The sequence below is a fragment of the Gopherus evgoodei genome, chromosome 3 (assembly GCF_007399415.2).
Source record: "Gopherus evgoodei ecotype Sinaloan lineage chromosome 3, rGopEvg1_v1.p, whole genome shotgun sequence".
Classification (NCBI taxonomy): Eukaryota; Metazoa; Chordata; order Testudines; family Testudinidae; genus Gopherus; species Gopherus evgoodei.
In genome coordinates this window covers 99,370,431-99,398,391 of record NC_044324.1, presented here as the reverse complement: position 1 = coordinate 99,398,391, position 27,961 = coordinate 99,370,431, and the positions used below count along the sequence as shown (strand labels likewise).

At 39.9% G+C, this 27,961-nt stretch overlaps 3 protein-coding genes across 4 annotated transcripts in view; 1 reads left to right on the top strand and 2 right to left on the bottom strand.

The window, feature by feature from the left end:
• Nucleotides 1-23,669, top strand: part of TRAPPC3L (trafficking protein particle complex 3 like) — a 38,480-nt gene extending 14,811 nt beyond the window's left edge. The window contains exons 4-5 of one of the 2 annotated variants that reach the window (XM_030556170.1): nt 19,971-20,156; nt 21,107-23,669. In XM_030556170.1, the coding sequence (XP_030412030.1) occupies nt 19,971-20,156; nt 21,107-21,226 (306 nt within the window). In that variant the 3' untranslated portion in view covers nt 21,227-23,669. The remainder of the gene's footprint in view (nt 1-19,970; nt 20,157-21,106) is intronic. The other variant, XM_030556169.1, reaches the window with a different exon arrangement.
• Nucleotides 14,315-19,235, bottom strand: LOC115648487 (calcium homeostasis modulator protein 5-like). Its single transcript, XM_030556167.1, has 2 exons — nt 18,672-19,235; nt 14,315-15,352 (listed from the first exon to the last, which is right to left on the bottom strand). The coding sequence occupies exons 1-2, from the start codon at nt 19,209-19,211 to the stop codon at nt 14,966-14,968; spliced, it is 927 nt and encodes a 308-aa protein (XP_030412027.1). The 5' UTR covers nt 19,212-19,235; the 3' UTR covers nt 14,315-14,965.
• Nucleotides 23,670-23,724: 55 nt separating the features above from the next.
• LOC115648488 (calcium homeostasis modulator protein 5-like) lies at nt 23,725-26,037 on the bottom strand. Its single transcript, XM_030556168.1, has 2 exons — nt 25,498-26,037; nt 23,725-24,121 (listed from the first exon to the last, which is right to left on the bottom strand). The coding sequence occupies exons 1-2, from the start codon at nt 26,035-26,037 to the stop codon at nt 23,729-23,731; spliced, it is 933 nt and encodes a 310-aa protein (XP_030412028.1). The 3' UTR covers nt 23,725-23,728.
• Between the last annotated feature and the right edge of the window lie 1,924 nt (nt 26,038-27,961).

Genomic DNA, 27,961 nt, shown 5'->3' with positions numbered 1-27,961 from the left:
CTGTAAAACACCAGCTTCTTTTTACTTAGTGGGTTAACATTGTTCCACCTGCTATTTACCCATCCAACAGGCATTGTCCTTTTCAATCCAGTAGAGGGCAATATGCACAAATCATACAACCTAGTACATTAAATGTGTGTAAGCAGCAAAGAATCCTGTGGCACCTTATAGACTAACAGATGTTTTGGAGCCTGAGCTTTCGTGGGTGAATACCCACTTCCTCAGATGCATGTAATGGAAATTTCCAGGGGCAGGTATATATATGCTAGCAAGCAAGCTAGAGATAACGAGGTCAGTTCAATCAGGGAGGATGAGGCCCTGTTCTAGCAGTTGAGGTGTGTAGTTTTCCAAGCATTTGCAAAAGGAAACCCAAATATGCATTAAGAAAAGGTGAATCTAAATCAGATTAAAAAAAAATTCGGCTGGACCTAATATAAGCAATTTATTACAATATTTCAAACATATATATTCCCCAGACTATCCTATGTCTGTGGCATGTAAGTGTTAAATCACTTTTACATTTTAACAGTCCTGAGAACTATTTGATAGCTTTTCAGGCTCAGTTCAATTAAACTAGATGACCACCACACAAAAATCACTTCTATAACTGGCACTAACTGGATCAATTTGGAAAACAAAATAATTATCATATATAAAAATAAAACAGTTAGGGAGACCCAGTGACAAATGGGAAGGGTACAGCAGATGCTATTTCTGTATTTGCCTAAAGCTGATATGCCTCTTGACAGTAACAATGTGTCTACACCAAAGCAGCACAACCTATATTGCCATTTTGCTTCCAGCCCAATCATACTGTGGTTTCCCCATGCAGTTTTAATTTGACAGGCTATAAAATCTATAAACATTCAGTTCAGAAAAAATACACAAACTCTGAGATTCTTTCATAGTCAAAATTATGAGACTCCATTACATGTGTAAGAAACAGGAAAAAAACTAGTACGTTTCCATGACTGGGTGAAAGCAGTGGACCTGCAAGTTGTACAGAGTTTCAGGAGAATACACCTGGATTGTCATATTACTATGTGTCATTGTCACGGAGCGTGGGGGAGTCCGGCCCTGCACCCCTCTTCCTGGGACCCACAGTGACTCTTGGCCAGCCAGTAAAACAGAAGGTTTATTGGACAACAGGAACACAGGTTATAGCAGAGCTTGCAGGCACAGTCAGGACCCCTCCATCGAGTCCTTCTGGGCTTTCAGGGTGCTTGGATCCTAGCTAAGATACCCTGAATCCCGCCCACACAGCCCCAAGCCCAAACTCAAAACTGCTTCCCTCCAGCCACTCCCTTCCTTTGTCCTCCTTCCTGGGCAAAGGTGTTGACCTTTCCCCTCCCTTACCTAGCTCAGGTTACAGGCTCCGGTATCGTCCATCCCCTAAAGTCCTCCCCTGCTCTCCCATTCCCCACACAGACAGCCCCTACTCCATCACAGTCATGTCAAATGTTAATAGAGCAAAAGAAAACAACCAAACAAAAACAATAGGTAAACAAATCACAAAGGACCCAGTTCTGCTGCCCTTACATTTAACCTGGTACTTTACTCCATGAATTCCCCTATTGACTTCAGTGAGACCACTTGTTGAGTAAGGTATTCCTCAAGTTCAGTAAAGGTGGCAAAATCTCGGGCCAAACGTTTAGCTGAAGATACTGATTGTGCAACATGATAGAAACTAAGTTATGTGACATGTGATCCTCTCTGATATTTTGGCATCCAGGACAGTTGCTGAGCAATATAATGAATAATGTGACTGATATGGAAAGTCAAGAATCACTATATCTTTCATGCTGGCCATGGAGGGACTAAGGCGCAGATCCTTAAAGGTATTTAGGTACCTAACTCCCATTGAATTCAATGGGAGTTAGGTGCCTAAATACCTCTGAGGATTTTGGCATAAGTGCTCGTATGGAAACACAGAGAGGATCTCTTTTGCATTCACTACAGCTGATGTTGCCAAATACCCTGTAACAAATCATAGAGCCAAAGTGACTCACTGCACACACTATGATCCGTTGGTGTGACTGTGAGCCATGTTACTGAAGTAACAATCACATCTCCCCTGTGATATAGAAGACAAAATAGACACCTTTATATTGCATAAAGCAACTCCAGGTGGCCAGCACATGAAATGAAGAGTGTTGTAAAGTCCCTCAAATTGGCCTCTGGGCATGGTCACATTCTTCTATGCTTGTTTTTCTTTTTTCTGTGTGATGCATTTTCCTTTGTTTTCTCTGTGGTTTCAAATATTTGTACCAGATGTGAGATGATTTTTCTGGTTTTACTGGGTATTTGAAGTTACCCAAAGTTCTGCCTATTTCTTCTTTCCCTGTTTTATTGTATAGTACAGTTGATCAAACAAAACAAATATAAGTAGAGAGAGACTAACTTTCGGAACAAGGGAAAGGACTTTATTTTCCTCATGACAGGTTCTGCTATCAACTGCTTTCAAGACTATTTAGCATACTAACAGAAGGGGTCTCTAGCAGTGAGTAAAAAAATAAGATTAAGTAACTGACAGACAGTTGTGAATCTTTGTTTATAAAATAGCAGTTTAATGTTCTTAAATGTCTGAAAACTTAATGTTCTGAAAATTCTGGCAATTATAACCAGCACAACAGTCTGAGCACTGGTTTTCTACAGTGTTCTTGATGTGTATATAATCAGGAATTTCTCCAAAATAACCAGTATATAAATGGAAATAAAAGAGATAATCTCAGGTAAATGCAATCAATCTGCTAGTTTAGGTTTACACATCTTTTTGCATTAGCTGTTTATATAATATGTTAATTCCTCATCATTAACCAGGCTAAAAACAACAGGCAAGGTACTTACATTTTTAGCTGGTATATCTTGTCGGAGAAAAACTCAGTTCTCACTCTTTGGTTGGGTGCAGCAGAGTCAGATACTTTTATTTTCTATTTACAATTGTATAGAGGGAGGGAGTGCCCTAGGACACAGGGTTGCCCCAGTTCCAGGCAGGTCTCTCCACCGGTAAACAATTACAGAAAGCATTTATACTTTTTGTTACATACAATAATACGCAACAGCTGCATTTTGTTTATACATAGGCCATCTTGATATCTTATTTTTCTCACTTCTATTTAGATGCCAATTTACATTCCTTATTATCGACACAAGGTTGCAATGACTTCTCCCACAGTTCTTTCCCACTCGCTTCACACAATTCTCGCTTCTACAGATCTCACGTTAGTAGGGTTACAGCTAGCCTAAATCTTGCTAACAGAGACTGTCTTGCATTAAGATCCCCTACAAATCCCTGTCAGTTCTTTCTCTACTTCCACAATCTAAATGCACTGATTGACCCTGTAGATTAAATAAACTAAGTCAGGATCAATTATTATGATTGTTAGAGCCAGCAATCAATTGGGGACAACATTATGTAGCATTATGGCTCTGATCCTGCAGTCTTTAAGAAAATAAAACTGGAGCCTGTAGGATCAGGCCATAACTGTTAGATGCAACTATAATTGGGAAGAAATTAAACAAAACAAGCAGCTTCAAATGATGAGCACCAAAACAACTTGTTCTGCCAACCCTATCAGAACCGCTGGGAGAAGGACAGAATTTAACACAGCCACTTAGTATGAGTGAGGATTTAAAAATATTAGTCTAGCAATTCAGACGCCAGTAGCTAGATGTTACTACTAATTTAAACTTGGTATGGGGCCAAAAGAGAGTGATGATCAGCCAAAGTAAACCCTTCTTCCATCAATTTTCCATGCTGTGAAGTGAATCCTCATGTCATGGGATCCTATGACAGAACATATTTGCTACATGGCTACCACTGGAATGGAAAAAAAGAGGCAATGACCCTCATAAAAGTAAAAGAATAGCTCGCTTTCTTAAAAATCCAATGAATATTCCAGTCATTGACTGGCCAGATAAGAAAGGGGGGAAAAGTTGAAGAAATATATTGAAAATAGAGATGAGCCAAGAAGACGATGTGCAAGTCTGGATCCAGATCCAAATTAGGTTCTGACTAAGGTTTAGAATTTGGGTTTGAGGATGAACGAGGCCAAGTTCTGAAATCTGGTGATCTTTTCTTGGGAGATTTTGCTCCATAAAATCAGAAATCCTTCAGCTGATCCTGTAAGATTTCAAATACCATGGATTGCATCCAAACCAGATCTAGAAAATAGGTGCCTAGTTTTAGATCCAACCCAGATCAAAATTATAGGGCAATTTGGATGCTGACATTTGACTCCAACCACATTCCATAAAATTTCAGAGGGCTAGTACTTGAAGTTTTGGTTTGGATCCATCCAATTCAAAGTAGAAGAGATTTTTTTTTTCAGATGAACTTGGCCATGAACAGAATGAGAAATAAGGTAGATCGCATTTCAAAACATTGCTAAAATTCTATTCTTTCTTCCTTTGATGAATAAAACAAAGATGATGATTGTAAATATGTTGCAGTCAGCTGTGAGAAATCTGGAAGTCTAGCCAAGCCATGCTTGCCACAGGATATGAGACAGGGGCAAATCCACCTTAACACTTCTCAGATCTTGGGAACATGTAAGAGCCCAGTTAACCTCTGGTCAAAGTCAGAGCAGCCTTAGAGAGACTCTAATCTTCTCTGACTGCAATAGCCTCCTATTGGCAGTTTTGCTAACTTGGGCACTCTGGCGACACTCCCTCCTGCTCTTGACATGCCCCTTGAACTAAGGGTTCTAGACGGTGGTCTGGGGTCTCCTATACCATCACTATTTAGTTGGCTAGTCTTCCATACAAAGTCTCATATTGGAAGACAGTTTGAAAATCACTTCTAATGGAATATTTCTTGCAGTAGCCTTCTGTAAGGTAGGCATTGTTTCCATGTATTCCCCTATCTACCTACACCCATCTGTTGACTCTTGTCTTATACTTAGATTGTAAGCTCTATCTACTATCTTTTTGTTCTGTGTTTGTACAACACAGTGGGATTGTGATCCATGACGGGTATAATGGAATGCTAAACTATATTATACTGTTATGCCACTAGGTGGCACTGTGTATGAAATACCTTATTTAACGCTAGCCTTAGCCTTAGCCATACCTGGAAGAGTATTAAAAGATCTTATGATGAACACATCGGGTGCAAATAAGCAAGTTCTATGACTAGTCTATATCTGGAACAGGAACATAACATGGTGTCAGAAGTAAACTAAGAACAGAAATGGAAGGAACAAAGCAACAAAAGTTGCAGGATCTCATCAACCTGCCACTCTTCAATGCCTCAGAGAACTTCAGTTTTGGTAAATCTTCAGAATGGACAATCTGCAAACAATATTTTGCCACATTTTGCATTACTACCAAGCTGTGCAAAGAAACTGGAGATATTCAGGTATCTTCTTTAATTTATGCTATAGGGAAGCAGGCAGAGCATGTCTTTAAATCCTTTGACTTTACTGAAGACTGTCACAAAGATGATTTGAAAGAATTCTGGCTATGTTTGAGCCATACCTCAGAAAAATGTGATTTATGAAAGAACATGTTTCCATCAGAGAATGTTGAATGTTTTATAAGAGATCTGCGTACAATGGCTGAAAACTGTGATTCTGGGAATGCAAAACATGAAAATATCAGAGAGGGGCTGGCTACTGGGTTAACAGATAAAAACTTTCTACAGCAGCTACAATGGAAGAGAGATTTAACCCTAGCCACAGTTACACAGAGCGCAAAGCAATGTGAGCTGGTGAGTCAGCAAAACCTAAAGCAACAGGACAAACTTGAAAAACCTAAAACTAGCTTAGAAACTGTAAACAGACATTTGAATGTTAAAAGTCATTATTATAAAACTGCTGAGGCAAGGAGAGAGAAATCCCAAGCTAAAAAGGACAAATTCCAGCCTACATGTAGAAGAAATGGAAAAGTCCATATCCCAAGAGGTGATGCATGTCCAGCCAAGGCACACAGTGTAATAAATGTATGAAATATGGACATTTTGCAGCAGTTTGCCACACCAAAGCTGTCAGGGAGTTGACTCATATTACAGACAATCAAGAATCAATTTTTCTGGGACCTATAACTTGTGATGACATAGAGGTTGCCTGGACAGTGAAACTGAATGGTCATGGCAAGACTATTGGAAAGTAGACTATTGGAAAGTAGAACTTAAACAGGAAGATATACTGTAATGGAATGGATTCAGAGTGGTAGCCATGTTAGTCTGCATCAGCAAAAAGAACAAGAGTACTTGTGGCACCTTAAAGACTAACAAATTTATTTGGCCATAAGCTTTCGTGGGCTAAAACCCACTTCATCAGATGCATGCAGTGGAAAATACAGTAGGAAGATATATATCCAACTGTATTATACTGTTCTTCTACTAAGTGGCACTCTGTGTAATATCTTTTTTAAAGCTAACCTTCAAACCTGAACTGGAGCTCTGAAATGCTACATAATAAATAAACAAACAAACAAAAAAATTACAAAATGATTGCTTAGCAGCCTCTGAGAAAGGGAAGAATGCACATGAAAGGTAATTTGCTAAGTCGTAAATTGCAAAGTGAAGTACTGTACTGCAAGCAGTAATGAGACTTGTATTAATCCGGGGATACAGCAGTGACATGCCAAAGCCTTTCTAGTATCATATTACATCCAAACAGTGCTTAGGGAAAAGTACTTGGGAAGAATGAAAAGTATACCAGCAAAATATGTGATTTTGGCCAGCAGCCTTTTGCCTTCTCAGCAGTTTATTTATTTATTTTTGGTCACTTATAGTTCTGCCTTCTGATCTGAATCCTAATGTCATTGTTTGAGCTTATTTATCGCAACCATTCTTCACTTTACGCCATTATTCATATGTATGGTCCAGTATGCAGTGTTAGTGAAAAGTCCCTCGTAACATATATTGGGATGCCAAAGCAAGCTATTTTTTATTTATAGGCATTTCTAAGGCTTAAGCTACATGACAGACTTCTGTTGGTATAACTATGTCGCACAGGGGTGTGGAAAGCGACCCACTTATATCAACCTAACCCCTGGTGTAGACAGCGCAGTGTTGACAGGAGAAGTTTTCCTGTCAACATAGCTACTGCCTCTTCTGGAGGTAAAGTAACTATGATGACGGGAGCCCTCCTCTGATAGCATCTTCACTAAAGCGTACTGCAGCATTTTAAGTATAGACCTGCCCTCAGCTACTCAGCATTGTACTTAGGCATCTTACAAATGTTAATGAAGTGAGTTCTCAGCAGTTAGGAAGGGTCCTGTAGTTAAAGAATGCCCTGCTAGGTAGGGGTGTGTGTGTGTGTGTTCGGTTCCTTGGCAAGGGCAAGGCCAGCTCCAGGGGTTTTGCAGCCCCAAACAGCCAAAAAAAAAAAAAAAAAAGCTGCGATCATGATCTCCAGCAATTCAGCGGGAAGTCCTTCGCTCCAACCGGGACTGAGGGACCCTCCGCCGAATTGCCGCTGAATAGGTGGATGCTAAGCTGGTGCCTGGAGCCGGCCCTTTACAAGGGTGATGTCATGGTAAATTCATAAATATATGGGTGGTAGTCAGAGAGGTCCTATTATTTCTCTAATTTTGCATATGTGGAAACAGGCACAGGGAGGATGAAATTCAGTTTTGTAAAATTGCCTCAATTTTGGGGAGTCTTCCACATGAGGATGGCCTGGAAGTGAGCACTGCCCCAACCACAGGTTGCCTTTTTTCACCCTCAACGGAACTAGACAGGGATGCTTTCAAGAACATTGTGGTCAGACATACACTGGGGTGAAAATATAAGGCTCATTTCTTAGCTATTAATTAGATTTCTTCAAATATTCTTATTCTAGCTCACATTCCATCCACTTATTGTGAAGTCCTAAGCTTTTCTCAGTTACTTTTTTATAGTTTTAATGTTTTACCTTCTTATTTTAATCCCCTTTACTAGTTAATAGCCACTGTCCTATATAGTTTCCATGTGAGTTCTGCTTTGCGAATTACTTTGCACAGGAAATTTCAGCAAAAGAATTTGGAAAGCCACAAAATATTCTAATGTGAAATACAGCTCAGACTAAATGCAAAGCATATGAGGCACTTAGCACATTTAACTGGTTACTTTCCTCAATAACAGAAGCTTGGAGATTGACAGAGGAGAGTGAGATACAAAGCAGGGGAAGAGTTTAGCAGAACTCTGATAATTAAATGAGAAAAATGTGTTGTTACAGGGAAGGGTCTAGTAACAGGGCAAACAATAGCATTGCTTGGGAACCTTTTTTTTAATGAAAAATATGGTTAATACAACACTGACATTTTCCATGGGAAAATATTGGTTTTTTTCTGAAATTATTTTTTTCTTTTGTATTGGGTAGGTCAACATTCATCTCTGCATCCATTTGCACCACCACAGTACCTAATAGGAATAGTAGTTCAGGTGCCTTGTCCCTCTGTCTCCTATATGGGCCAGACTCCCCACCCACCCTTCATCTCCCAGGATAAACTGCTCTCTGCCTCCCCCGGCTGAGCTGCTGCAGTGCATCATGGGAGTCCCATGGCCACAATGCATCATGGGAAATGTAGTTTGACTGGGGAGCCCAGGTGATAGGAGAGAATGAGGGCATGAGGCTGAGACATCTGAATTATAACTCCCATGAGGCAGCACAGGCAGATGTAGATTTACCTTTGTCCAAGGACCAGAGACAAAAGATTTTGTTTCCAGTCAACAAACTGAACCAAAATATTTTGACATTTGCACAAATCAAAATTTTTCAGAACTTTTGGTTCCATGAACATTTTTATGTTGACTTCTTGTCCAGATTTGGAATGAAGAAAAATATTGATATAAGTTCCTGTGGGGCAGAAATTCTGGTTTTGATCAGCTTTAGAAAATAGGAGCTGTAAATGTTATCAGATCATTCCTATATTCTTAGGTATTGTTTATTTTTTACCATCTTGATTTCAGAAAATGGAAACTTCATTCTAATCCACTTTAGAGAGAGTGGTTTAATAATCTAAGAGCCAGGACCTCCATAGTTATAACTGACTTTGCCATTGACTCTCTTTGGGTATGTCTACACTGCAAGTGCAGGTGTGATTGTAGCATAGGTAGGCAGATGTGGTGGCATCGGCTTCAGTCAGGCTAACCTCCCAAGTGCAAGTCTTCTGGGGACCCTGGCATATACTTGTGTTGCTAGACTCCAGCACCATTTGTTCACTACTACTGATGTTACCATGCCTACACATGCTATAATCACACCTTCACTTGCAATGTGGACATGCCCTTTACAAATCACTCACGGCTAGATTTTCACAGACTTTACTCCCATGCTCAGCTTGGCTTAGATTGCTGCTCTAGATGTTGAGGAGAGAGCAGGAGCTACTTACCCAGTGGTCTCCATTCCACACTGGAAGGAGAGAGGACTGAGAGAGATTAGAAGTGACCTGGCACTGGTTCTTCTTCTTCACCAGCCAAGTAGCCAGCCAGGCACACAGTGTGGGATACGTAGGGTACTTCATGAAAAAGGATGAAGTAACTTACTCCTTACCCAGAGCAAAGCGGGGAGGAATTCTGACTCTGAGTCTGTTTTGTCAATGGACTGCTGCTGGGGTGGCTCAGCTAGGCTTGCTAGGGGTCCAGTTTTTGATGGAACTGTCCAGTCAGAAAGGGGCCCTGGCAGCTCCAGTCAGCACTGCTGACCAGGCCATTAAAAGTCTAGATGGTGCAGGGCTAGCAGGCTCCCTATCTGGCTCCACATGGCTCCCGGAAGCGTCGACATGTCTCTTTGGCTCCAAGATGCAGGGGCAGTTGGGGGGACTCCACATGCTGCTCCCACCCCATGCGCCAGCTCCACAGTTCCAATTGGCTGGGAAACACAGCCAATGGGAACTGCAGGGGCAGCACCCACCATGCAAAGCTGCCTGGCCACCCCTACGCCTAGGAGTCAAGGGACATGTTGATGCTGCCAGAGAGTCTCCCGAGGTAAGCGCCGCCCGGAGTCCACACCCTAACCCCCTGCCCCAGCCTAGAGCCCCCTCCCACACCCTGACCCCCTCATTTCTGGGCTCACCCCTGGAACCCACACCTCCAGCCCAGAGCCCATACCACCTCCCACACCGCACACCCCCACCTCAGCCTGGAGCCCCCTCCCACACTTCAAACCCCTCTGCTCCACTCCCCAGCACAGAGCCCCCACCTGCACCCAAAACCCTTCATCACTAGCCCCACCCCAGAGCTCGCACCCCAACCTCCAGATCCTGCCGAGAGCCCCCTTCCACACCTTGAACCCCTCATTTCTGGCCCCACCCCAGAGCCCGAACCCACAGCCAGAGACCAAACCCTCAGCTGAAGCCCTCACCCCATCTTGTACCCAACCCATTGCCCCAGCCCAGTAAAAGTGAACAAGTGAGAGTAGGGAAGAGCGAATGAGAGAGGGAAGGGGGGATGGAGTTAGTGCGGGGCGGGGCCTCAGATAAGGAGTGGGGCAGGGGTGGGGCAAGGGTGTTCGATTTTGTGCGATTAAAAAGTTGGCCACCTAGACTCAGCTAAGCGCTGCCCCTTAGCTTGGGTATATTGTAAAGTTACATTGTAGCCCTTAACATCTCTGGTTCAGTTTTCCAACCTTTAAAATTGAGATAATGGCATATACCTGTCTCTCTGGGGTATTAATGAGGTTTTGATCATTTTTCTAATACACTTTGATCTCAAAATTATCTGTAAAAGGGATATGTCCCACTAACTTTCTGTGGATGAATTTTCAGTCTTCAGTCATCCTTTTTGCCCCTAAGGTCCAGCAAAGGCAGGGAGATGTTGCAACTGAAAGTTTTCTTTAGAGGCAATTTTCATAAAAGTGGCGTTTGATGCATCTGCTTGCTGGACTCCGTGGGCTGTGTGTCATAGTCAATTTTAATTGAAAACAACTCTGAAACCTTTAATTGAAAACGTATGCTTCAAACTGAGGGACACTCAACTGATTTTCAGCAGAAGGTTCTCAGTAGCGAAATGGCGATTTGTAATGAAACTAAAGATTATTTATTTATTTATTTATTTTGCGGGGGTGTGGGGGAGTGCAGAGAGAGAGAACCAAAGGTCTGAGTAAAATTTTCAAAAGTGCCTAAGTGACTTAGGAGACAAAGTCCCAGTTTCAAAAATGACTAAGGGACTAAGGCATTAAGGAGATTTTGACTCCTGAATGTCTACATCACTTAGAAAAATGGGATCATAGAATCATAGAAGTGTAGGACTGGAAGGGATGTCAAGAAGTCATCTAGTCCAGTCCCCTACACTCAAGGCAGGACTACGTAATAACTAGACCTTTCCTGACAGGTGTTTGTCTAATCTGCTCTTAAAAACCTCCAATGACAGAGATTTCACAACCTCCATAGGCAATTTATTCCAGTGCTTAACTACCTTGACAGTTAGCAAGTTTTTCTTGATGTCCAACCTAAACCTCTCTTGCTGCAATTTAAGCCCATTGCTTCTTGCCCAGGATGAAGCACTTTTGAAATTTTTACTCCTAGTGAATTATACTTTGCTGAGTATCCATTTCTGTACATGTTAAATGCTAAAAGAGAATTTGTTTGATGTAAAAAAACAACCTTGAAGACAAAATTAATACATTTTTCTTATTAAGTGTTTATTCTTGATATCCTTAATCGGTCTTTAGGCAACCTCTCTCCCATTCCCTGGAGCTCAGAGTAAACATTGAAGGACTGGATCTATAGTTGTAAAGGTTTATGTTTACTGTGTGCTTTCTACAAGTCATTACGCTCAATACAGGGATAGCTGGATGAAATTTAATGTCTTCTTATATATGGGAGGTCAGACTAGATGATTTAATGGTCCATTCTGGTCTTAAACCCTATGGATTTTATGACTTTCAAGGAATGGCCACTTTTTCAAAGATTAACACATTCTATATCAACCATTCCGGGTTAAATAATTGTAATCTAAAATTAGCGTAGTAAGACAAAATTCATTATGATGTACCTGAATTTCTGGAAGTCTCTATGCTTCACCTACATGTTAGAAAGTGAAGGAGCTCATCAACATTTCCTGTCAAAACGCAGATATGGTGTTTGGATGACAAATCAGTGCTTAAGACTTATTTGAAAAAGCACCTAAGTACGTACATGTGCTTAAATCCCATTTACTTCAATGAGACTTAAGCACATGTTTAAAGTTAAGTGCTTTCTTGAACGGGGATGCTTTCCTGAATCAGGGCAATAGCCCCCAAATTGATTGCTTTAAGGTACACATGCATTCCTTGCTTCCTCCACAAGTCTTCTAGGTGTAGGGTGACCAGATGTCCCGATTTTATAGGGACAGTCCCAATTTTTGGGTCTTTTTCTTATATAGGTGCCTATTACCCCCTACCCCCATCCCGATTTTTCCCACTGGCTGTCTGGTCACCCTATCTAGGTGGTCCAAAGACCATGTGAGCCATCCATTATTTTCCTCACAGAACATCCAAAGCACAAAAGCCCACACTTGCTGGGGGTTTGACTGAGGATCTGTTTCAATATGGATTTATCACATAAGCACAAGCTTTAGGGCTGTATTCTGTAGTGCTTACTTATGCAGAACTCATGTTGGTAACAGCTGAATTTTGCTTGAGTGAAGACTGACTAGAACTAGATGAACTATTTTCAGCAAATAATTTATTCAATGAATTTAAGCCCTTTTTCAACTCAAGAATTATCCACTAGGAGACTTCAATTTGCATGAATTTATTAACTGAAATTATTCCATGAATAGTTTATACAAATATATTTCAACTTGTGAATTTCTCACAAACTGTTAACCATGACTATTCCTTCACTTATTCTTGGTTTGCTGTTCACAAGGTGAGATTTGTCACCTAAGAAACATGATATTGATTCCGCATCCTGATTGGAGGAGTCTCAAATCCCAGAAGAGCCTTGTAAAGAGATGCTCAGATACTAAAGTGATGGAAGCCATATCTGTACCTAGAAAGCTACAGGCAGACACTTTCAGTACTAATATAAAGTATTCCAATGTTTTCTTTTACCAGGAACAGACTGGTACATAAAAAATTAATTGTATGAATGTTTGTGGAAAGCAAATAAAAGGCAAGTGTCAAACTGAATTTGCAGTGTTGCCTGAATATTTGTTCATGAATAATTTTATGCAGAATTGAGCTGACTCTATGACTGAATAAGGACTGAAGGATTTGGCTTATGATGTGCAGCAATTATTTTTTACACTATTGTACTTTATAGAACCAAATTCTTTGGTGGTGTACATAGTTTGTTAAAACTTTACTTAAGCCGCACTCATTTGCTACCACAGAGAGGTTGGCTCATGGGCTCTCTAGCACTGAGTAGATAAGGAGAATGGCCTGATATGTGATAACATGCATGACAGAATTGCTATAGCTTTTTTTCCTAAAAGCTGCTGCCTCCATAGTCTCTGCTGCTAATTGTTACTAATGGCCCATATCAGGATCTTCACACAAGATGAGGATAATCAGTCTCACTAACACCAACAACTAACACTAATCCTACAGTTTTCAGTGGTAGCCGTGTTAGTCTGTATCAACCCGTTTTTTACTAATCCTACAATTGCTTGAAATCACTAACTTCTCCACAAAAAACCCCAAATAGATATTAGTACTAAATCTTACATGTGTATTATACTCTTGGATATTGTAGGGGAAAAGGAACTAAAATGTGAATGCAGAATAGAAATTTCCTTGCCTTGATCACAGTGAATATATTTACTGAAAACAGAACAGAGGAGTGGAGGAAATTTACTTGTTAAGAGTCTGATTTAAAAACAGTTCATCTGTGCAGAAATATGATCTCTTTCTTGATTGAGGAGATTGATGGTAAGGTGCTACGTAAAAGCCTGCCAGTCACCCAAGGGAAAAGAGCTTGATGGCTGCTTTGTGTTCAGTTTTTACAATATTTCTAAAAATTCTGAAGAAGGAAAAATGAGGTTGTGACCCACCACATGGGTCACCAAATGTGGTGGTTCTGAATTCAAAATCCTTATGAGAAATCACAGGGCTATGTGATTAATGCACTTATTATGAACCTCCGTACCACAGTCACCTCACCAGTACTCTGACTGCTACTTCATCTCACTCCAGACTTATTCTAACTTTCCAACATTTTAGCTGCTGCAGACACTCAATAAAATCAGCCTGCCACAAAAATATTTCTTTTCTCTCTATATGTGGAATTTCCTCCCACCCCTTCAGTTTTCCACTGGACCAAGGCCAATGGCAGACAAGATTTTACATTCCTGCGACATGTTTAAGTCCCAACATCGCAGAACCCTCTGGAAGCAGAAATGGGAGCTTTCTATCTTTACAAAGGAAGGATTCCCAGACTTCCAATGGGAGAAAAAACAACAACAATGCATTATTTAAATTAAATAACCACCTTATGATATTTTCTTTATTGAATTGATATGGCATGCTATGTATTGTATACAAAGAACTATTGTATTTGTTGACATTGAACAAATCATCTAATCAAAATCTATGCTGATTTCTTTATAGTGTTGGGGCCTGATTCAAAGCCCACTGAAGTCAATTGAAAGATTCCCATTGACTCCAGTGAGGTTTGGATTAGGAGTCTGAAGCACAGAAGAACTTTCTTTCCACCTTTCTTGAGCAAGCATATAGTTGGTAATGATGGTGTGCCATGACAGTTTTAGTATAGCATGATGCAACAACTCATTTGCATGCCATAGGCAGTCCAAAATGGCATACTCCATGCAGCATGACCGCACATATATGGTATGTGCAAGGTCAAGCTGTGCAGAGGATGCCATTTTGGGGCTGGACTAGAATCATCCCACAGGTTGGATTTGGGCTGCCAGTTGAATGACGCACAGCCGGTTGGGGATGCAATGTGTGCATTGCACTCATAGATGGCATGCCACTGATTGGGAGAGAAAGAAAGATTGGAGAAAGAGAGGCCACTATATTTATAAATATAAAGATTAAAGCTGTTAAAATTAAATCACATTAGCAAAATATTTAAAAAGGCTGAACATTAGCTATACTATTTCCTGCCCATCTACAAAGTCCAGCATTGTCTCTCTTTCCTCACTGTCTTTCTTGCCATCTTCGACCAGTCTATGAAGGGTGCTGTAGTGCTGCTCACTGCTGTTGAAAGAGTAGAGTTGAGAAGCATCTTCCCAGGCCCGGAAGGTTGGCATGGGAAAGGCGTCCGGTTCTTTGTTCTCAAAAAAGCTCGTCAGGTTTCGTTCACTGAGTTTGGTAGCATATATCTGGAAAAGTTGTTCCAATTGTTCTCTCTCCTTCTCTATGTAGATCCTCCAGAACTTCATTTGGAGGTGGCTGATTTTAGATTGACACCTGGCACAACAGGTGGTTAACAGAGACAAAAGAGCTGTAGTGACTATGATGCACCATCCTAGAACCTGGAAAAGAAAATAAACAGGCCATGCACTTCAAAAAACCTGAATCTAAATTGCACTTAGATCAGGAATAACTGACAGAGTCACAGTTCTTTGTGTTTAGGATACAGTGTTCTTTTCCCAGCCACAGAGTGGATCTCTTAGCCACAGTGTAGACCAATAATGCATATTTCTTTTTATTCCTTTTGTACCCAAAACTCCCACTGATGTCAACAGGAGTTCTGTATTTGGAGAAAAAACAATAAAATATGCGATAAGTGAGGATCAAGAATATTGAATATGCTACATTTTGTATTTTGCCACAGATCTGTGTGGTTTTTAAATTTATTATTATTTATTTGTATTACTGTTGTGCCTAGAGATCCGTACCGAGACAAGGGTTTCAATGAGAAAAGTGCAATACATGGACATAGTAAGAGACAGTCCTTGCCTCAAACAACTTACAATCTAAATAGAGAAGACAGATAAAGGGTGGGAGAAAGGAACTATTTTACCAGTGGGAAACTGACACACAGAACTATTAAGTGACTTGTCAACAATTACAGGAAGTGAATCTAGATCATCCAAGTCCACTGCCTTAACCACAAGACCATCCTGTGTCTTTTATAGTTTTCTTAATTGACTGGTAGAAACCCAAGAAAAGTCAAAATGATCAACCAAAGCATTTAAAAAAAGCACAGCATTATTTTAAAAATGAAGCTTCCCTCCAGCAGGAATGCTGTCTTACTTATATAAATCCATCTCACCAGTTAGGATAGAGAAGATGATATCAAGGTCTCAGCTGTGCAGATTTCATCACAGAAATATATGGGTTTATAATATGTTTGAAATTGCTCAGTATATTTCCTCACACCAAGGAAAATGTATGTAGGTAGAAGAGGGTAAATTAGCACTAGAGCTGGGTGGGTAACCACTTTCCTGTCCCATGAGAATTTTTGAGATTTCAAAAACTGTTCCCATCCTGAAATGGGATGGAAAGTCAAAAGCATAAACATTTTCACACACCAATAATACGGAGAAAAAAAGGTGCGTATCAGGTTAATCAAAATGTTTTATTTCAATTTGTAATGAGCTTTTTTAGTATAAGTTAACTAACATTTCAAAACAAAAGCCATTTCAAACAAAAAACCTGAAACTTCCTTCTAAAAATGTCAAAATTATGACTTTTGTTGTCAACATTTTTTGTACTGGGAGATTTATAGAAACCAATCCTTTCCTGTGGGATTTCAGCCGGCAACTCATAGGCCAGTGCTCTAACCACCAGCCCCACACAAACATACCCCAGCTTTTCCAAATTGAAATGCTCAGTTGACAGAATTCCATTGTGCAAAAATGTGTGTTTTCATAAATTTGAAGACCTCAAATGTTGCTGTAAAATGGAATTATCATTCTCCAGAGGGCTCTATAGTGATGATATGGAGATCTGCAACCTGTCATGTAAAAATAATTACCAGGTAAAATCTGTATTTACCTGAGAGAAATATGTAAACAATTTGCTCACAGAAGTGTGAAACAGAGAATCATACAATCATAGAATATCAGGGTTGAAAGGGACCTCAGGAGGTCATCTAGTCCAACCTCCTGCTCAAAGCAGGACCAGCCAGGGCTTTGTCAAGCCTGACCTTAAAAACCTCTAAGGAAGGAGATTCCACCACCTCACTAGGTAACCCATTCCAGTGCTTCACCACCTTCCTAGTGAAATTTTTTTTCTTACTATCCAACCTAAATGTCCCGCACTGCAACTTGAGACCATTAATCCTTGTTCTGTCATCAGGTACCACTGAGAACAATCTAGATCCATCTTCTTTGGAACCCTCTTTCAGGTAGTTGAAAGCAGCTTTCAAATCCCCCCTCATTCTTCTCTTCTGCAGACTAAACAATCCCAGTTCCCTCAGCCTCTTCTCATAAGTCATGTGCTCCAGCCCCCTAATCATTTCTGTTGTCCTCCACTGGACTCTTTCCAATTTTTCCACATCCTCCTTGTAGTGTGGGGCCCAAAACTGGACACAGTACTCTAGATGGGGCCTCACCAATGTCGAATAGAGGGGAATGATCACATCCCTGGATGAACCAGAATGCTGATGAACCATTTGTTCTTTTATTGACTACAAATTTTGAGAGAGGTGTTTAAAGGACAGCCTCATTATGCTTATTTTCAAATCATGGTTGTACTAACTGGCAGAATTTGTGACATGAACTTTTCCCCATATAATCTATCCTTTTAGCAGTTCAGTGCTCCCCCTGACACGGGGAACTCTGTGGTTCTATGATCTAGCTGCTCATGCACAATTAGCTAGCCAGATGAATTTCACTGTTTCCCACATACTCGACTTAAGACCAGTAGACACACATCCAAGTTTTTAATTCTAATTTTCTGGACACTGATTTTTGTGAACAATAAAATATCCCCCTGCACTGTTTGTAACCCATACATTGCAGGATTCTTCCAGTGCATGAGGACCTGAAAATTAAACTGTCTCCAGCATTGGCAACTGTTATAGATTGATATGACTGTCGTATGATGATCATTTTCTGACTCTGCAGGAAATTTCTTCTGCTTGGGATGCAGTAACCTGGGATGCATCTTTCCCTCATTTCCTTTCTCTTTTTAATTTCTTTAGTTCTTTTTCGCTGAGTTTCCTTATATCACAAAGCAATGAACAAATATAAAATAGAATTGTAGGATATGAGTGAGTAATATGGCTTAACTTTGTATGGTTTTTGTTATTTCACTGTAACTGCTATAGTTCTATTTTCCTTCATATAATAAAAACACTTCATATAAAAGTAAAACTAACTAGTCCATTTTCATTATCCGAGATGAGAGAAATGCAAAATGAAATAAGCCTTATAAACTGTTCACAGGAAATCAGCTGTTTAAAAATAGTTTTGGTTTTAATAATCTAAGATGCTATTTGTAACAGAGTTAAAAATCTGTAATTGATTTAAAAAATCTGATAGTATCCCCCCCTTTTTTTTTTACTTTTTTAATGACTTTTTAATTACTTCAGCCTTCTCTAGCAATGCAATACACTCTTCTCCCAAGAGTCACTCTCTTTCACTAAAGAAACAAACTTTCTGATTCGAATTTTCTTACTCACATTGATTTCAGTGATCTACTTGAGGAGTAAGACATTACTCAACTTGAGCAAGTGTATAGAATCTGCACCTTGCCAATTCTATATTGTTTTGTTGCACTGTACAGGCATTCTGATTTTAAATTACTATGTTAGCCCTGATGTTAGGATCTCATGCTGATAAATCAAAGGAATAATACAAAACTTTATTCTAAACAACAAAGCAGTTATTCTGAATTTCTTACCTGAGACTGTGCTTGAAGTGTCAGTTTTAACTCCTCACTCTCTGAAGAGGACATGGTGGTTTTGCCACAAGCTACTTTGTTCAGCTCTTCCCAGCACCTGATAGATTTGTTATTGCAGAGTGTGTTTAAGTACCCTGGATATTTCAAGCCACTCATGGCACATTCATAAAAAGTTCCATTGAGCAAAGCCACAGAAAGCCACATCACAGGAGCTATCAGAACATTTAAGGTGATTTGTCCAAAGACATAAAAGAAACGGCAGCTGTTGCCTTTGGGGAATATTTTCCTAGGATTCAGACAGCAGCCTGTGAAAAGTTTCCACATCCTGCTATTCATGAAATACCCAATAACTAGCAACACCCAGGCTGGGGCAAAGAGAAATACCAAACCATAGATGAAGTTTTCATTGCTGCAGGGACACTTGAAAGCAACGAGAGAAAATAAACGTTCGCTTCCCACTGTCAGTAGAGCCATAAAACTGTAACCAATGGCAGTTTTCCTATTTATAAGGAATTTCAGAAAGGTTTGGATACCGTCCATGTTTGATGTCCATAAAAGAGACAAAAAATAAGGCTTTGTTTATTGTGCAGAAGTTTATAGCAATGTATTAGGGAGGAGCTCTTGAGAAGAAAAATACCCAGCTAGAGGCTGGTTTAGTGCAGCCTAGATAAAGTGATGATGTCATTGTAGATTCTTCCTCACAAATATACCCATATGGGACTAGCTACTGGCAAAGCAGATTTTGCATATCTACAGTATTATTAATCTGTATTGTAACCTGCAATATAGACAATGCTCTGTTGTCAAATAAAATCACAATCTCAGTTATCATTCCTGTTCTTTGACTGTAGCTTCACATGAGAATGCAACAGAAATACATACTAGATGATCATGGGAATTCTTGAGCAATGATCATCAGTGTTTACAGAAATATGCATAAAAGTTTTGGGCCCGATTTGGATCTCACATATACTAGCGTAAATGAAGTGTGACTCTGCTGAAGCCAATGGAGTAACCCCAGACTAAAACCACTGTATGTGGAGGGAATCAGTGCCCCTCTACTACACTATTTGGAATCCAATATAGGCCCAGATTCTCTGCTGTGTCAAGCTTATGTGGGGTACAGCAGAGTGGGAAGCTGTCAGTTCGCCAGCCATAGCTCCCTGATTCTCTGCCTGGCCTCAGCCCTTACTTCTATTCTCATTGGTAAGCTGAACAATAGAATGTAGCATCTAAAAGCTTCTAGCCTATCTTACACACAAATAGTTTCAAGTGGCACATTTTTTTGTCCCTTTACAGGTTGCTTTCAAGATGTACCTTGGGGTTACCCCTAGTGTGAGCTGCAGTAACACAACAGAAAATGAATTCTTCTTAATACTGGACAAGAACCCTTTAGTGGACTTTGTGGAGGAGCTCCCAGCAGGACGATGTTCACTTTGCTACTGTAACCTCCTGTGTGGTGTTATTAGAGGAGCCCTGGAAATGGTAAAGAACTGGACACTGAACTTTCTTATCTCTGTTGTTACCTATAGATATAGGAAAGTGGAAACACTGGATAAGTAAATGTAATATCACTTATAAATATTTAATCTCAGTATCAGACTTAGCAATAGCAACTCCTGCACCTCACCAAATATACCAAGTGAAAAGCTGCTCTCAGTTTACACCACAGTACATTCAGAATTACTCTCTCCAAATAAATGGAGTTGCTCCATTGTTATACTGGGGTAACAGAAGAATTTGGCTCAATATAGTAACAGAAGTAAGTTATGGTACAGCAAAGAACATTATATATTTTATTTTCAAATCTAAGCTTTTACAAAAGCTGCAACAGAACAAGTCATAACTCACATCATTTTGAACTTGCAGGGCCAAATTCAACTCTGGTATTACTTTACTGAAGACAGTAGAACTGCACCAAGGATGCATTTTGTCCACAATCTTCTTTCCTACAAACAATATCTAATTTGCCACATAATATATGTTTCCTAGGTACTATAAGAATACAGTTTCATGTACAGGGCTGTAAATCAATCTCAAGATTCTGATATCATTTTATAAGGGTATTAACAGAAGTGTTATCATTTCACTACGTGGGGGGGCAGGAATTTGAGATCACAATATGAAGCTCATTTGTTTTATGTTTCATGTCCTTAGAAAAAAGTAAAACACCATTCTGACATTAAGCCCTACTAACCAAAATACTGGCTTATTGTTAGCAGAATGAAATTTGTATACATGCTTCAATTCATAAGAAGGATATATTTTTAACTCAAATGCGTTGTGCAGTTCTTAAGGTTCTTTATAGAATTCCTCTATAGTGAAACTTTAGAAAGAGGCCCCTCTTGTGGTGGGAATAAACAGCTGGATGAACTAAATGGAGAAAAGGAAGAAAAATTACTTTAAATGAAGTGACCGGGCCTGTTTCTCTCCAGGTTCACTTAGCAGCAGAAGTTACCTTCGTTCAAGACAGACTGAAGGGTGATGATGTGACGGAAATAGGAATTATATTTTCAAAGAAGGTCGAAGACAAGAAGCACAAAAGAAAGAAGTGAAGCTGATAGAAGGAATCCTCTCTAACTTACAATTTGCCCATTTTTACCTATTTAGGAAGAAAATCCACACAGTGGCAATGGCTTCATTGATTCAGGTATAGTTACATCTTAGAGTGGTAAAGACAGTCAGAGCATATAGTCAAAATGTACTGTCACCATCTCGCAGAATTCAACATACATTCTTAAAAAGGACCAGTCCTTTACTCCTTTCACAGGGAAAATCCCATTGATTTCATCAGAAGTTTTGCTTGAGTAACAAATGTGTGACTGGGCCCCAAATCTCCATCCTAATTCCTGTTCTTTTTCATTAAATATGTGATTGTATTTTCCAGTTTGCTCATTAGTGATGCTTCAAAGACATAAAGAACTGTGCTTGTACTGATGCTTTTCCTTCTAGCCCTTATGATTGTGAACAAGAAATTGTTTTGCTATAAACTGTGCACTTTCTCATTCCAATGCATCTTCCTTTGTTTCACTTGTGACTATGGTTTTTCCTTCATTTTGCCTAATCTGCTCCTACTGAAATCAAACAGAGATGTGATTCCACTGGGATCAGGTTTTCTGTAGGTAAACATGACAATATGCAGTTTTGTTCAGGTGCATATAGCAGATGTAGAGAATTTTTCTAAATAATGGAATATGGATGCTGTTTGAGACTAAGCAACTTGTGCAGCTTTAACTTGTGTGTTCTTCTTGAGACTAGATAGATTGTTAGCAAACTGAAAAAGCATGATGTATTCTAATGCACAGTCATCTTAAATATGAGCTTCACCCAAGCAAACTGTAATAAAAAATGCAAACACTATTGTGCCACCAATTCTTCTCTGTGGAGGTACTTACATGGCCCCCATCACCTCAGTTTCTGAGCATCTCGCAATCATTACTTGATTTAATCCTTATAAAATCCTAATGAGGTGTGGAGGTAGTGGAAATTGAGGCACAGGGTAGATTAAGTGTTTTGCCAAAGTAACACAGGAAACCTGTGGCAGAGCTTGGAATTTAGCCCAGGTTTTGAGTCCTGGTCCACTGGCCTACCCACTAGACCTTCCTTTCTTAGCCTCTCTCTAGGAGCCAGAATTCCCTATTTTTATTACAATGCAAAATAATCAGTCTTAATCAATCAATAAAATGCTGCCCATAGTAAACATATGACCCTGTTACTGAAACACTTGTCCTTCATCTCCCTTTCCCATCTTCTTTTGTCTGTTAGGTTCCAATCCTGCAATGTGATGTGAATAGGTTGTTTGTGCAGGGCCCTGGACTTAAGTGGCAGGGACTATTGGTGACATCCTGACCACATTAAAGTCAATGAGAGTTTTGCGACTGACTTAAATGGGGCCAAGATTTCACGCCATGTCACCAAATCTTCTAAAATTGTTAGAAATGAATGAACTTCGTGTTTGCTGCAGGGCTCAATGTAGGAAAGCAATGAGCTTCCACTTTACGCCTTGATTCAGCAAAACACTCAATTACTAGTGAATCCCCACTGAAGTTCTTCCCCGTCAACTTATTCATAGTACATTTCAAAAAGCCAGTACACACACACACTTTAATTTCAGTTTTCATTTTTTCCCTCATTATACAGAGTATGTCCATTATGTGCTAAGGCAGGACAAAGCAAAGCACAAAAAATATTAATGCATAATTAAAAAAAGAAAAAAGTATCCATTAGAGTTCACATTTTATAGAGGATGACATTCTTCTTTGTGCTGAGGATCAGGACAAAGCCTGTACATTGATTAATTTAGTGAGACTTAAGTGGTGCAGAGCTTAGGTCTCATGTAGGGTATGAAAAAAATATTTACAGGTTCAAAAGAGGGAAAAGGCCATTTCCTTTAAAAATCCCAGAGTATAAAAATTCAGCTAACCCCAGTCTGCCGGTTCCTCAACCCAGTGAACTCAATGGAATATTTGCCATTGACATCAGTGGTGAAAGATCAAGCCTAATGTACACTGACTGCTCCACATTTACAACACCTTAACTCTTTTCAAGATGTATGCAGAAGCAGACAAGGTAGTTAACAAAAGACAGCACATTCAAATTAGTAACCGCTGGCCTCAGTACCAAGCATAATGAAGCTGAACAGTATCAAATTCTACTGTTTCACTGGTTGTCTTTGAGTTGCATACCCAATTCTAGGAAAGAAGGACAATGACAGAATTTCATTTATGAAAAACAGTAACATTAAGGGTGTATTTGTTTTGTTTAAATAACATGAGCACAGTAGACACATATGAGAGAAGAGGAACATCCCTTGGAAAGCTATTTTGTTAGTCTGTGTAGGACAATGGACCTCATGGAACTGTATTGAGTCCTGGGTTGTGCTATTAGAGCTCAGAAAACATTTGCCATCTTGCCTGAGGAGGTGCTATAGAAGTTTGGTGGGAGAGAGAAATTATGGCAGAAAACTGGTCATTACCAGAAAAACAGAAATGAAGACTGAAAAGTGAAAAATGTAGTGAATTATATTAAATTATAATGTTAATGAAAGCTGATATTAGCTAAACTGTTTCTCCTTCACCTAAGTTTACCATTGTATCTTGTGCCTCACTGGAATCATTTTCTTTCATGCTGTCTTCCACTAGTTTATGAAGTGTGCTGAAGATCTTCTGGTTAATGTTGAAAGAGTCCAAAGCAGAAGCTTCTTCCCAGACCCGGAAACTTGGCATGGGAAAGGGTTCCAGTTTCTTGTTCTCAAAAAAGCTTTTCAGATTTTGTTCGCTCAATTTGGTGGCATAGTCCTCAAAATATTTTTCAAATTGTTCCTTCTCCTTCTCAGTGTAGATCTTCCAAAACATCTTTTGGAGATGGCTGGTATTAGATTGGCAGTGACCATAACAAGTGATCAACAAAGACAGAAAAGCAGCAGAAACTATCACACACCACCCTATGACCTGTTAAAGAAAGGATAATTTGGTATCGAAGAACAAAGAAAAGGCTATAATAAAAAAGCTGATCGCAAACTCAAATTAGATTGAGAAGAACTAGTGTTATTCTGGTTCTTACTGTTGCACTGAGACTGTGTTCTTTAAATGCTCAGTATAAAAACCTTGAAAAGTGGTAATAAAATACAAGATTTTGAAAATAAAGTGATCCACCAAGTGTCAATTCTATTCACAAGCAGAGGCCCTGAATTTGTAAGGACCATCAGTAGAGTCAGAGATTAAATTGGATGTCATTTTCAGGATCATATGATCTACACAGCTATGTAAATATTATTTTTCTGTATACCTTTACATTTTGAACAGCTCTAACCAAAAATTAAGTCTCAGCACTTTAAACATAGGGATTATGGACTTGATCCACAGCCCACTGAAGTCAATAGAAAGACTCCCATTGACTTTAATGGACTTTAGATCAGGCCCTAATAGTATAAATCCAAAATACATGTAATAAATCTTACTGTCTGAAGTATTAATGAATTCTTATGACACATTATTATATATATTTAGAATGATTATTGTATGTACAGATAAACTAACGGAATGTTTGTCTACATTACTAAATGGTTGAAAGTGAAGTGCACAATTTAAAATAATTGCTGGGGTACTTCATATCTTGCTATTAAAAAAAGAGAAAGTCTAAATGAGGCCTATTCAAAGGCATGAGCCCTCTAACAAGGTACATATATGTTTTTCTTCCTAATTTTAAACTCAGTAAAGCTTTATTCCAAAAGAATTGTCTCCAGATGTTTAACATTGTTGTTCTACTGTTGCCTTCAGGGTCAGCCCAACGCTTGCAAAAATCCTGGGGGCTGTACACTTTGGAGGAGCCTTGTTGTATTATGAACTACCCTAAAAATGACCAACCACTGTCCCAAAACCCTTCAAGATGAATGGAAGGGTTAGGGTTAGGCTTAGGCTTTTCCCTTCCCAATCCTCGAAACCCTGCCTACCATTCCTATACTTTGATTAAACCTTTTGTTCAGCCCTCTTCCCAAAAACGTCAAGCAACTTGAATTCTCTAGCCACATTGCTAAAATTCTCCCACCTCCCTCTGTTGGCAAATATCCTATCAAGCCCTTCTGAGCTGCCAAACCCTTCCACACCTTGGTGTGCTATGCTGCTTACAGAAATCTGCCTGAGGCGCTGGATATTTCACTTCTCTGACACTCCCATAAAACGCAGTCTGAATCCTGCTTGCATTGCAATGAAATATGTATTTGACATTTTTTAAAATTATAGTTAAACTCTCTGGACACTTGATTTTAGGGCCTCATGTTAAAAAAAAGGATAACACAAAGCATGATTGAATTAAAATGATATCTTACCTGAGATTCCGCTTGAAGTGTTAGTAGGATCTCCTCAGTCTCCCAAGAGGACAGAGAAGTTTGGCCACATGCTACTTTGGGAAGCTCTTCCAAGCACTTGTTGGATTTATTGTGGCAAAGCATCTCCAGGTACTTCAGATTTTTTGAGCCACTCATGGCACATTCATAAAAAGTCCCATTGAGCAAAACCACAGAAAGCCACATCACAGGGGCTACAAAAGCCTTAAAGGTGATCTCACCGAAGGCATGAAAAAAATGGCAGCTATTCCCGTTGGGAAATCGTTTCCTGGGGTTCACACAACAGCCTGTGAAGAGCTGCCAGGTACGGCCATTCAACGCAAACCCAACAAATAGTAGTACCAAGGCTGGGACAAAGAGATACACCAGCCCATACGTGTAGTTTTTGTTGCTGCAAGGACATTTAAAGGCAGAAAGAGAAAATAAATGCTCACTTCCCACTGTTAGCAGTCCCATCAAACTGTAACCAATTGCTTTCTTTTGGCTACTGAGGAATTTGAAAACTGTTTGGGAGATACCCATGTTTGAACTGATGAACCCCACAAAACAGGAGAAAAGTGAGGCATTATCAGTGGGACAAGTGCTATTTCTAGCACTTGTTTGGGTGGAGCTTTTTATTAAGGAAAAAAACAAGTCTCTCTGGTTTGGAGCAGCTCAGATGAAGTGAACAGTCATTTGTCATCATTAATAAATCTTGCTTCAAATGGCACACATACAGCAGGCCCTTCCTTTGTCAGTGGGCAAGTAGACCAGTCTTGCACCAGGCTCAGTTTTGTCCTATGCAATTTATAGTTGCCCACTAGTTCTGGCTATTTCCTTTGGATCACTCTGAGCAATGTGAGCCTTAGTGTCTACTGAGCAGTTATATTAGCCATAGAATTTTTTTCTTATTTAAAATAGCTATGAAATAATAAATAATGATTAAGAGAAAACCTGGTAGTTGAAATTACCCCTTCTGCAATGGATTCTACTACTCACCATTCGCTGCCCCTCCTCGTAGCTCATCTGGGGAGTCTGCACCCCAATCAGCCCGTTGCCTCAGTCACTTGCTCTGCAGCATCTCTCTCACTAGTCAGGAGCTGCAGTGTCTCTGCTTCCTGGCTTAACCCTCTGGCCACGTCACAATCATCCTCTGCTTCCAGGGTCTCATCAGAAGCTCTTTCCACAAAGTCTCAGGCAGACTCCATATCCGTGCACTAACTCTGCCACTCCTGCAATGGCTGGTAGGGGAACCTAGACCCAACTTCTACTCTGGGTTCCAGTCCAGGGACCCTCAAACCAGCAGTTCGGGTCTATACTATCTTAGACTTTGCTGCTCCTTCCCTGGACTGCCCTTTTTTCAGGCTTCTAGTCTCCACCTAGTACCAGAGTGTGTGACTGCAGGCTTACCTCACAGCTGCCTCCTCTATCCTCAGCTCCTAGGTTTTATAGGAGCCCCCCTGCCTGTTCCTGCCCAGGTGAGCTTCATTCTCAATTACTATCTTTGCCCCTTAGCTCCCCAGCAGGCGCAGCCTACGGCTAACTGGCCTCTCTTAACCCCTTCAGCGCTAGTGTGGGGTGAACGCCCCATCACACCCTCTCTGTCTCGCATTGATCCTGAATGTATGGCCATTACAAAATTTTCATTTAACTAGCATGCTGTGACTGTGTGCTGTGTATCGCCCAAACACAAGTGGTACTGACATTTTATCACACGTAAGACACATCCTGATGATATGGCAGAAGGACATTATGACAGAAACAATCCTTCATTAGTTTTCATGCAGTTTTACACATTAAGTAAATTCTCATCTAAACAGTAATACATCCTTTGATCTAGGGCTAATGAAGTACAGGGATATATATATATATAATATAAACTGTAATGTAAGAAAATCCAACAGGTTATAGATAAATTAAGGCAATACTGTCACATTTCCTTTGAATTATGTTAATATACAAGTGAATTGGCCTGATCACGTTACAATGCCTTTTGACACTCCTTTGATTTCTCTTAGCATGCAAGTGAATTAGCCTACTGCCTTGGTCTGAGCTGGCAACCTGTTAGACAGCATCACAACAACATTGCTGTTCTTGAAGTGAAGAATTAAGTGAGCTGACGTCCAGAGCACTCTCCTTCTGTAGGCTGGCTGTCTCCATTGTCAGTATGTCTCATTTTATACCCCAGGGAACGAAGTTCCTCACACCAACACACAGAAATGTCTGAACATTTAGTCTTTCCGCATGCATAGATTATAATACATTGTGCTTACATATTGCCTTTCATCCAAGGATTTCAAAGCACTTTATAAGCAATCATTAATAATCTTTACCAACTGCACGGAATCCATATAGTTATGTGAGATAAATACAGTTAATTCCTCCAGTTATAATGATGGGGAAAACTGTCCTACTTTAATATTGGGGACAAAGGAGCTAAATGACCTACCCCCAGGCACCAGCGAAG

Bases quoted from the DNA above. Each gene is read 5' to 3' on its own strand.
- LOC115648488 (XM_030556168.1), bottom strand. From the start codon at position 26,037: ATGGGTATCTCCCAAACAGTTTTCAAATTCCTCAGTAGCCAAAAGAAA. The intron at 24,122-25,497 runs GTAAGATATCAT...TTTCTTTAACAG, and splicing joins CACTTCAAGCGGAATCTCAG to GTCATAGGGTGGTGTGTGAT.
- LOC115648487 (XM_030556167.1), bottom strand. From the start codon at position 19,211: ATGGACGGTATCCAAACCTTTCTGAAATTCCTTATAAATAGGAAAACT. The intron at 15,353-18,671 runs GTAAGAAATTCA...TTTCTTTTCCAG, and splicing joins CACTTCAAGCACAGTCTCAG to GTTCTAGGATGGTGCATCAT.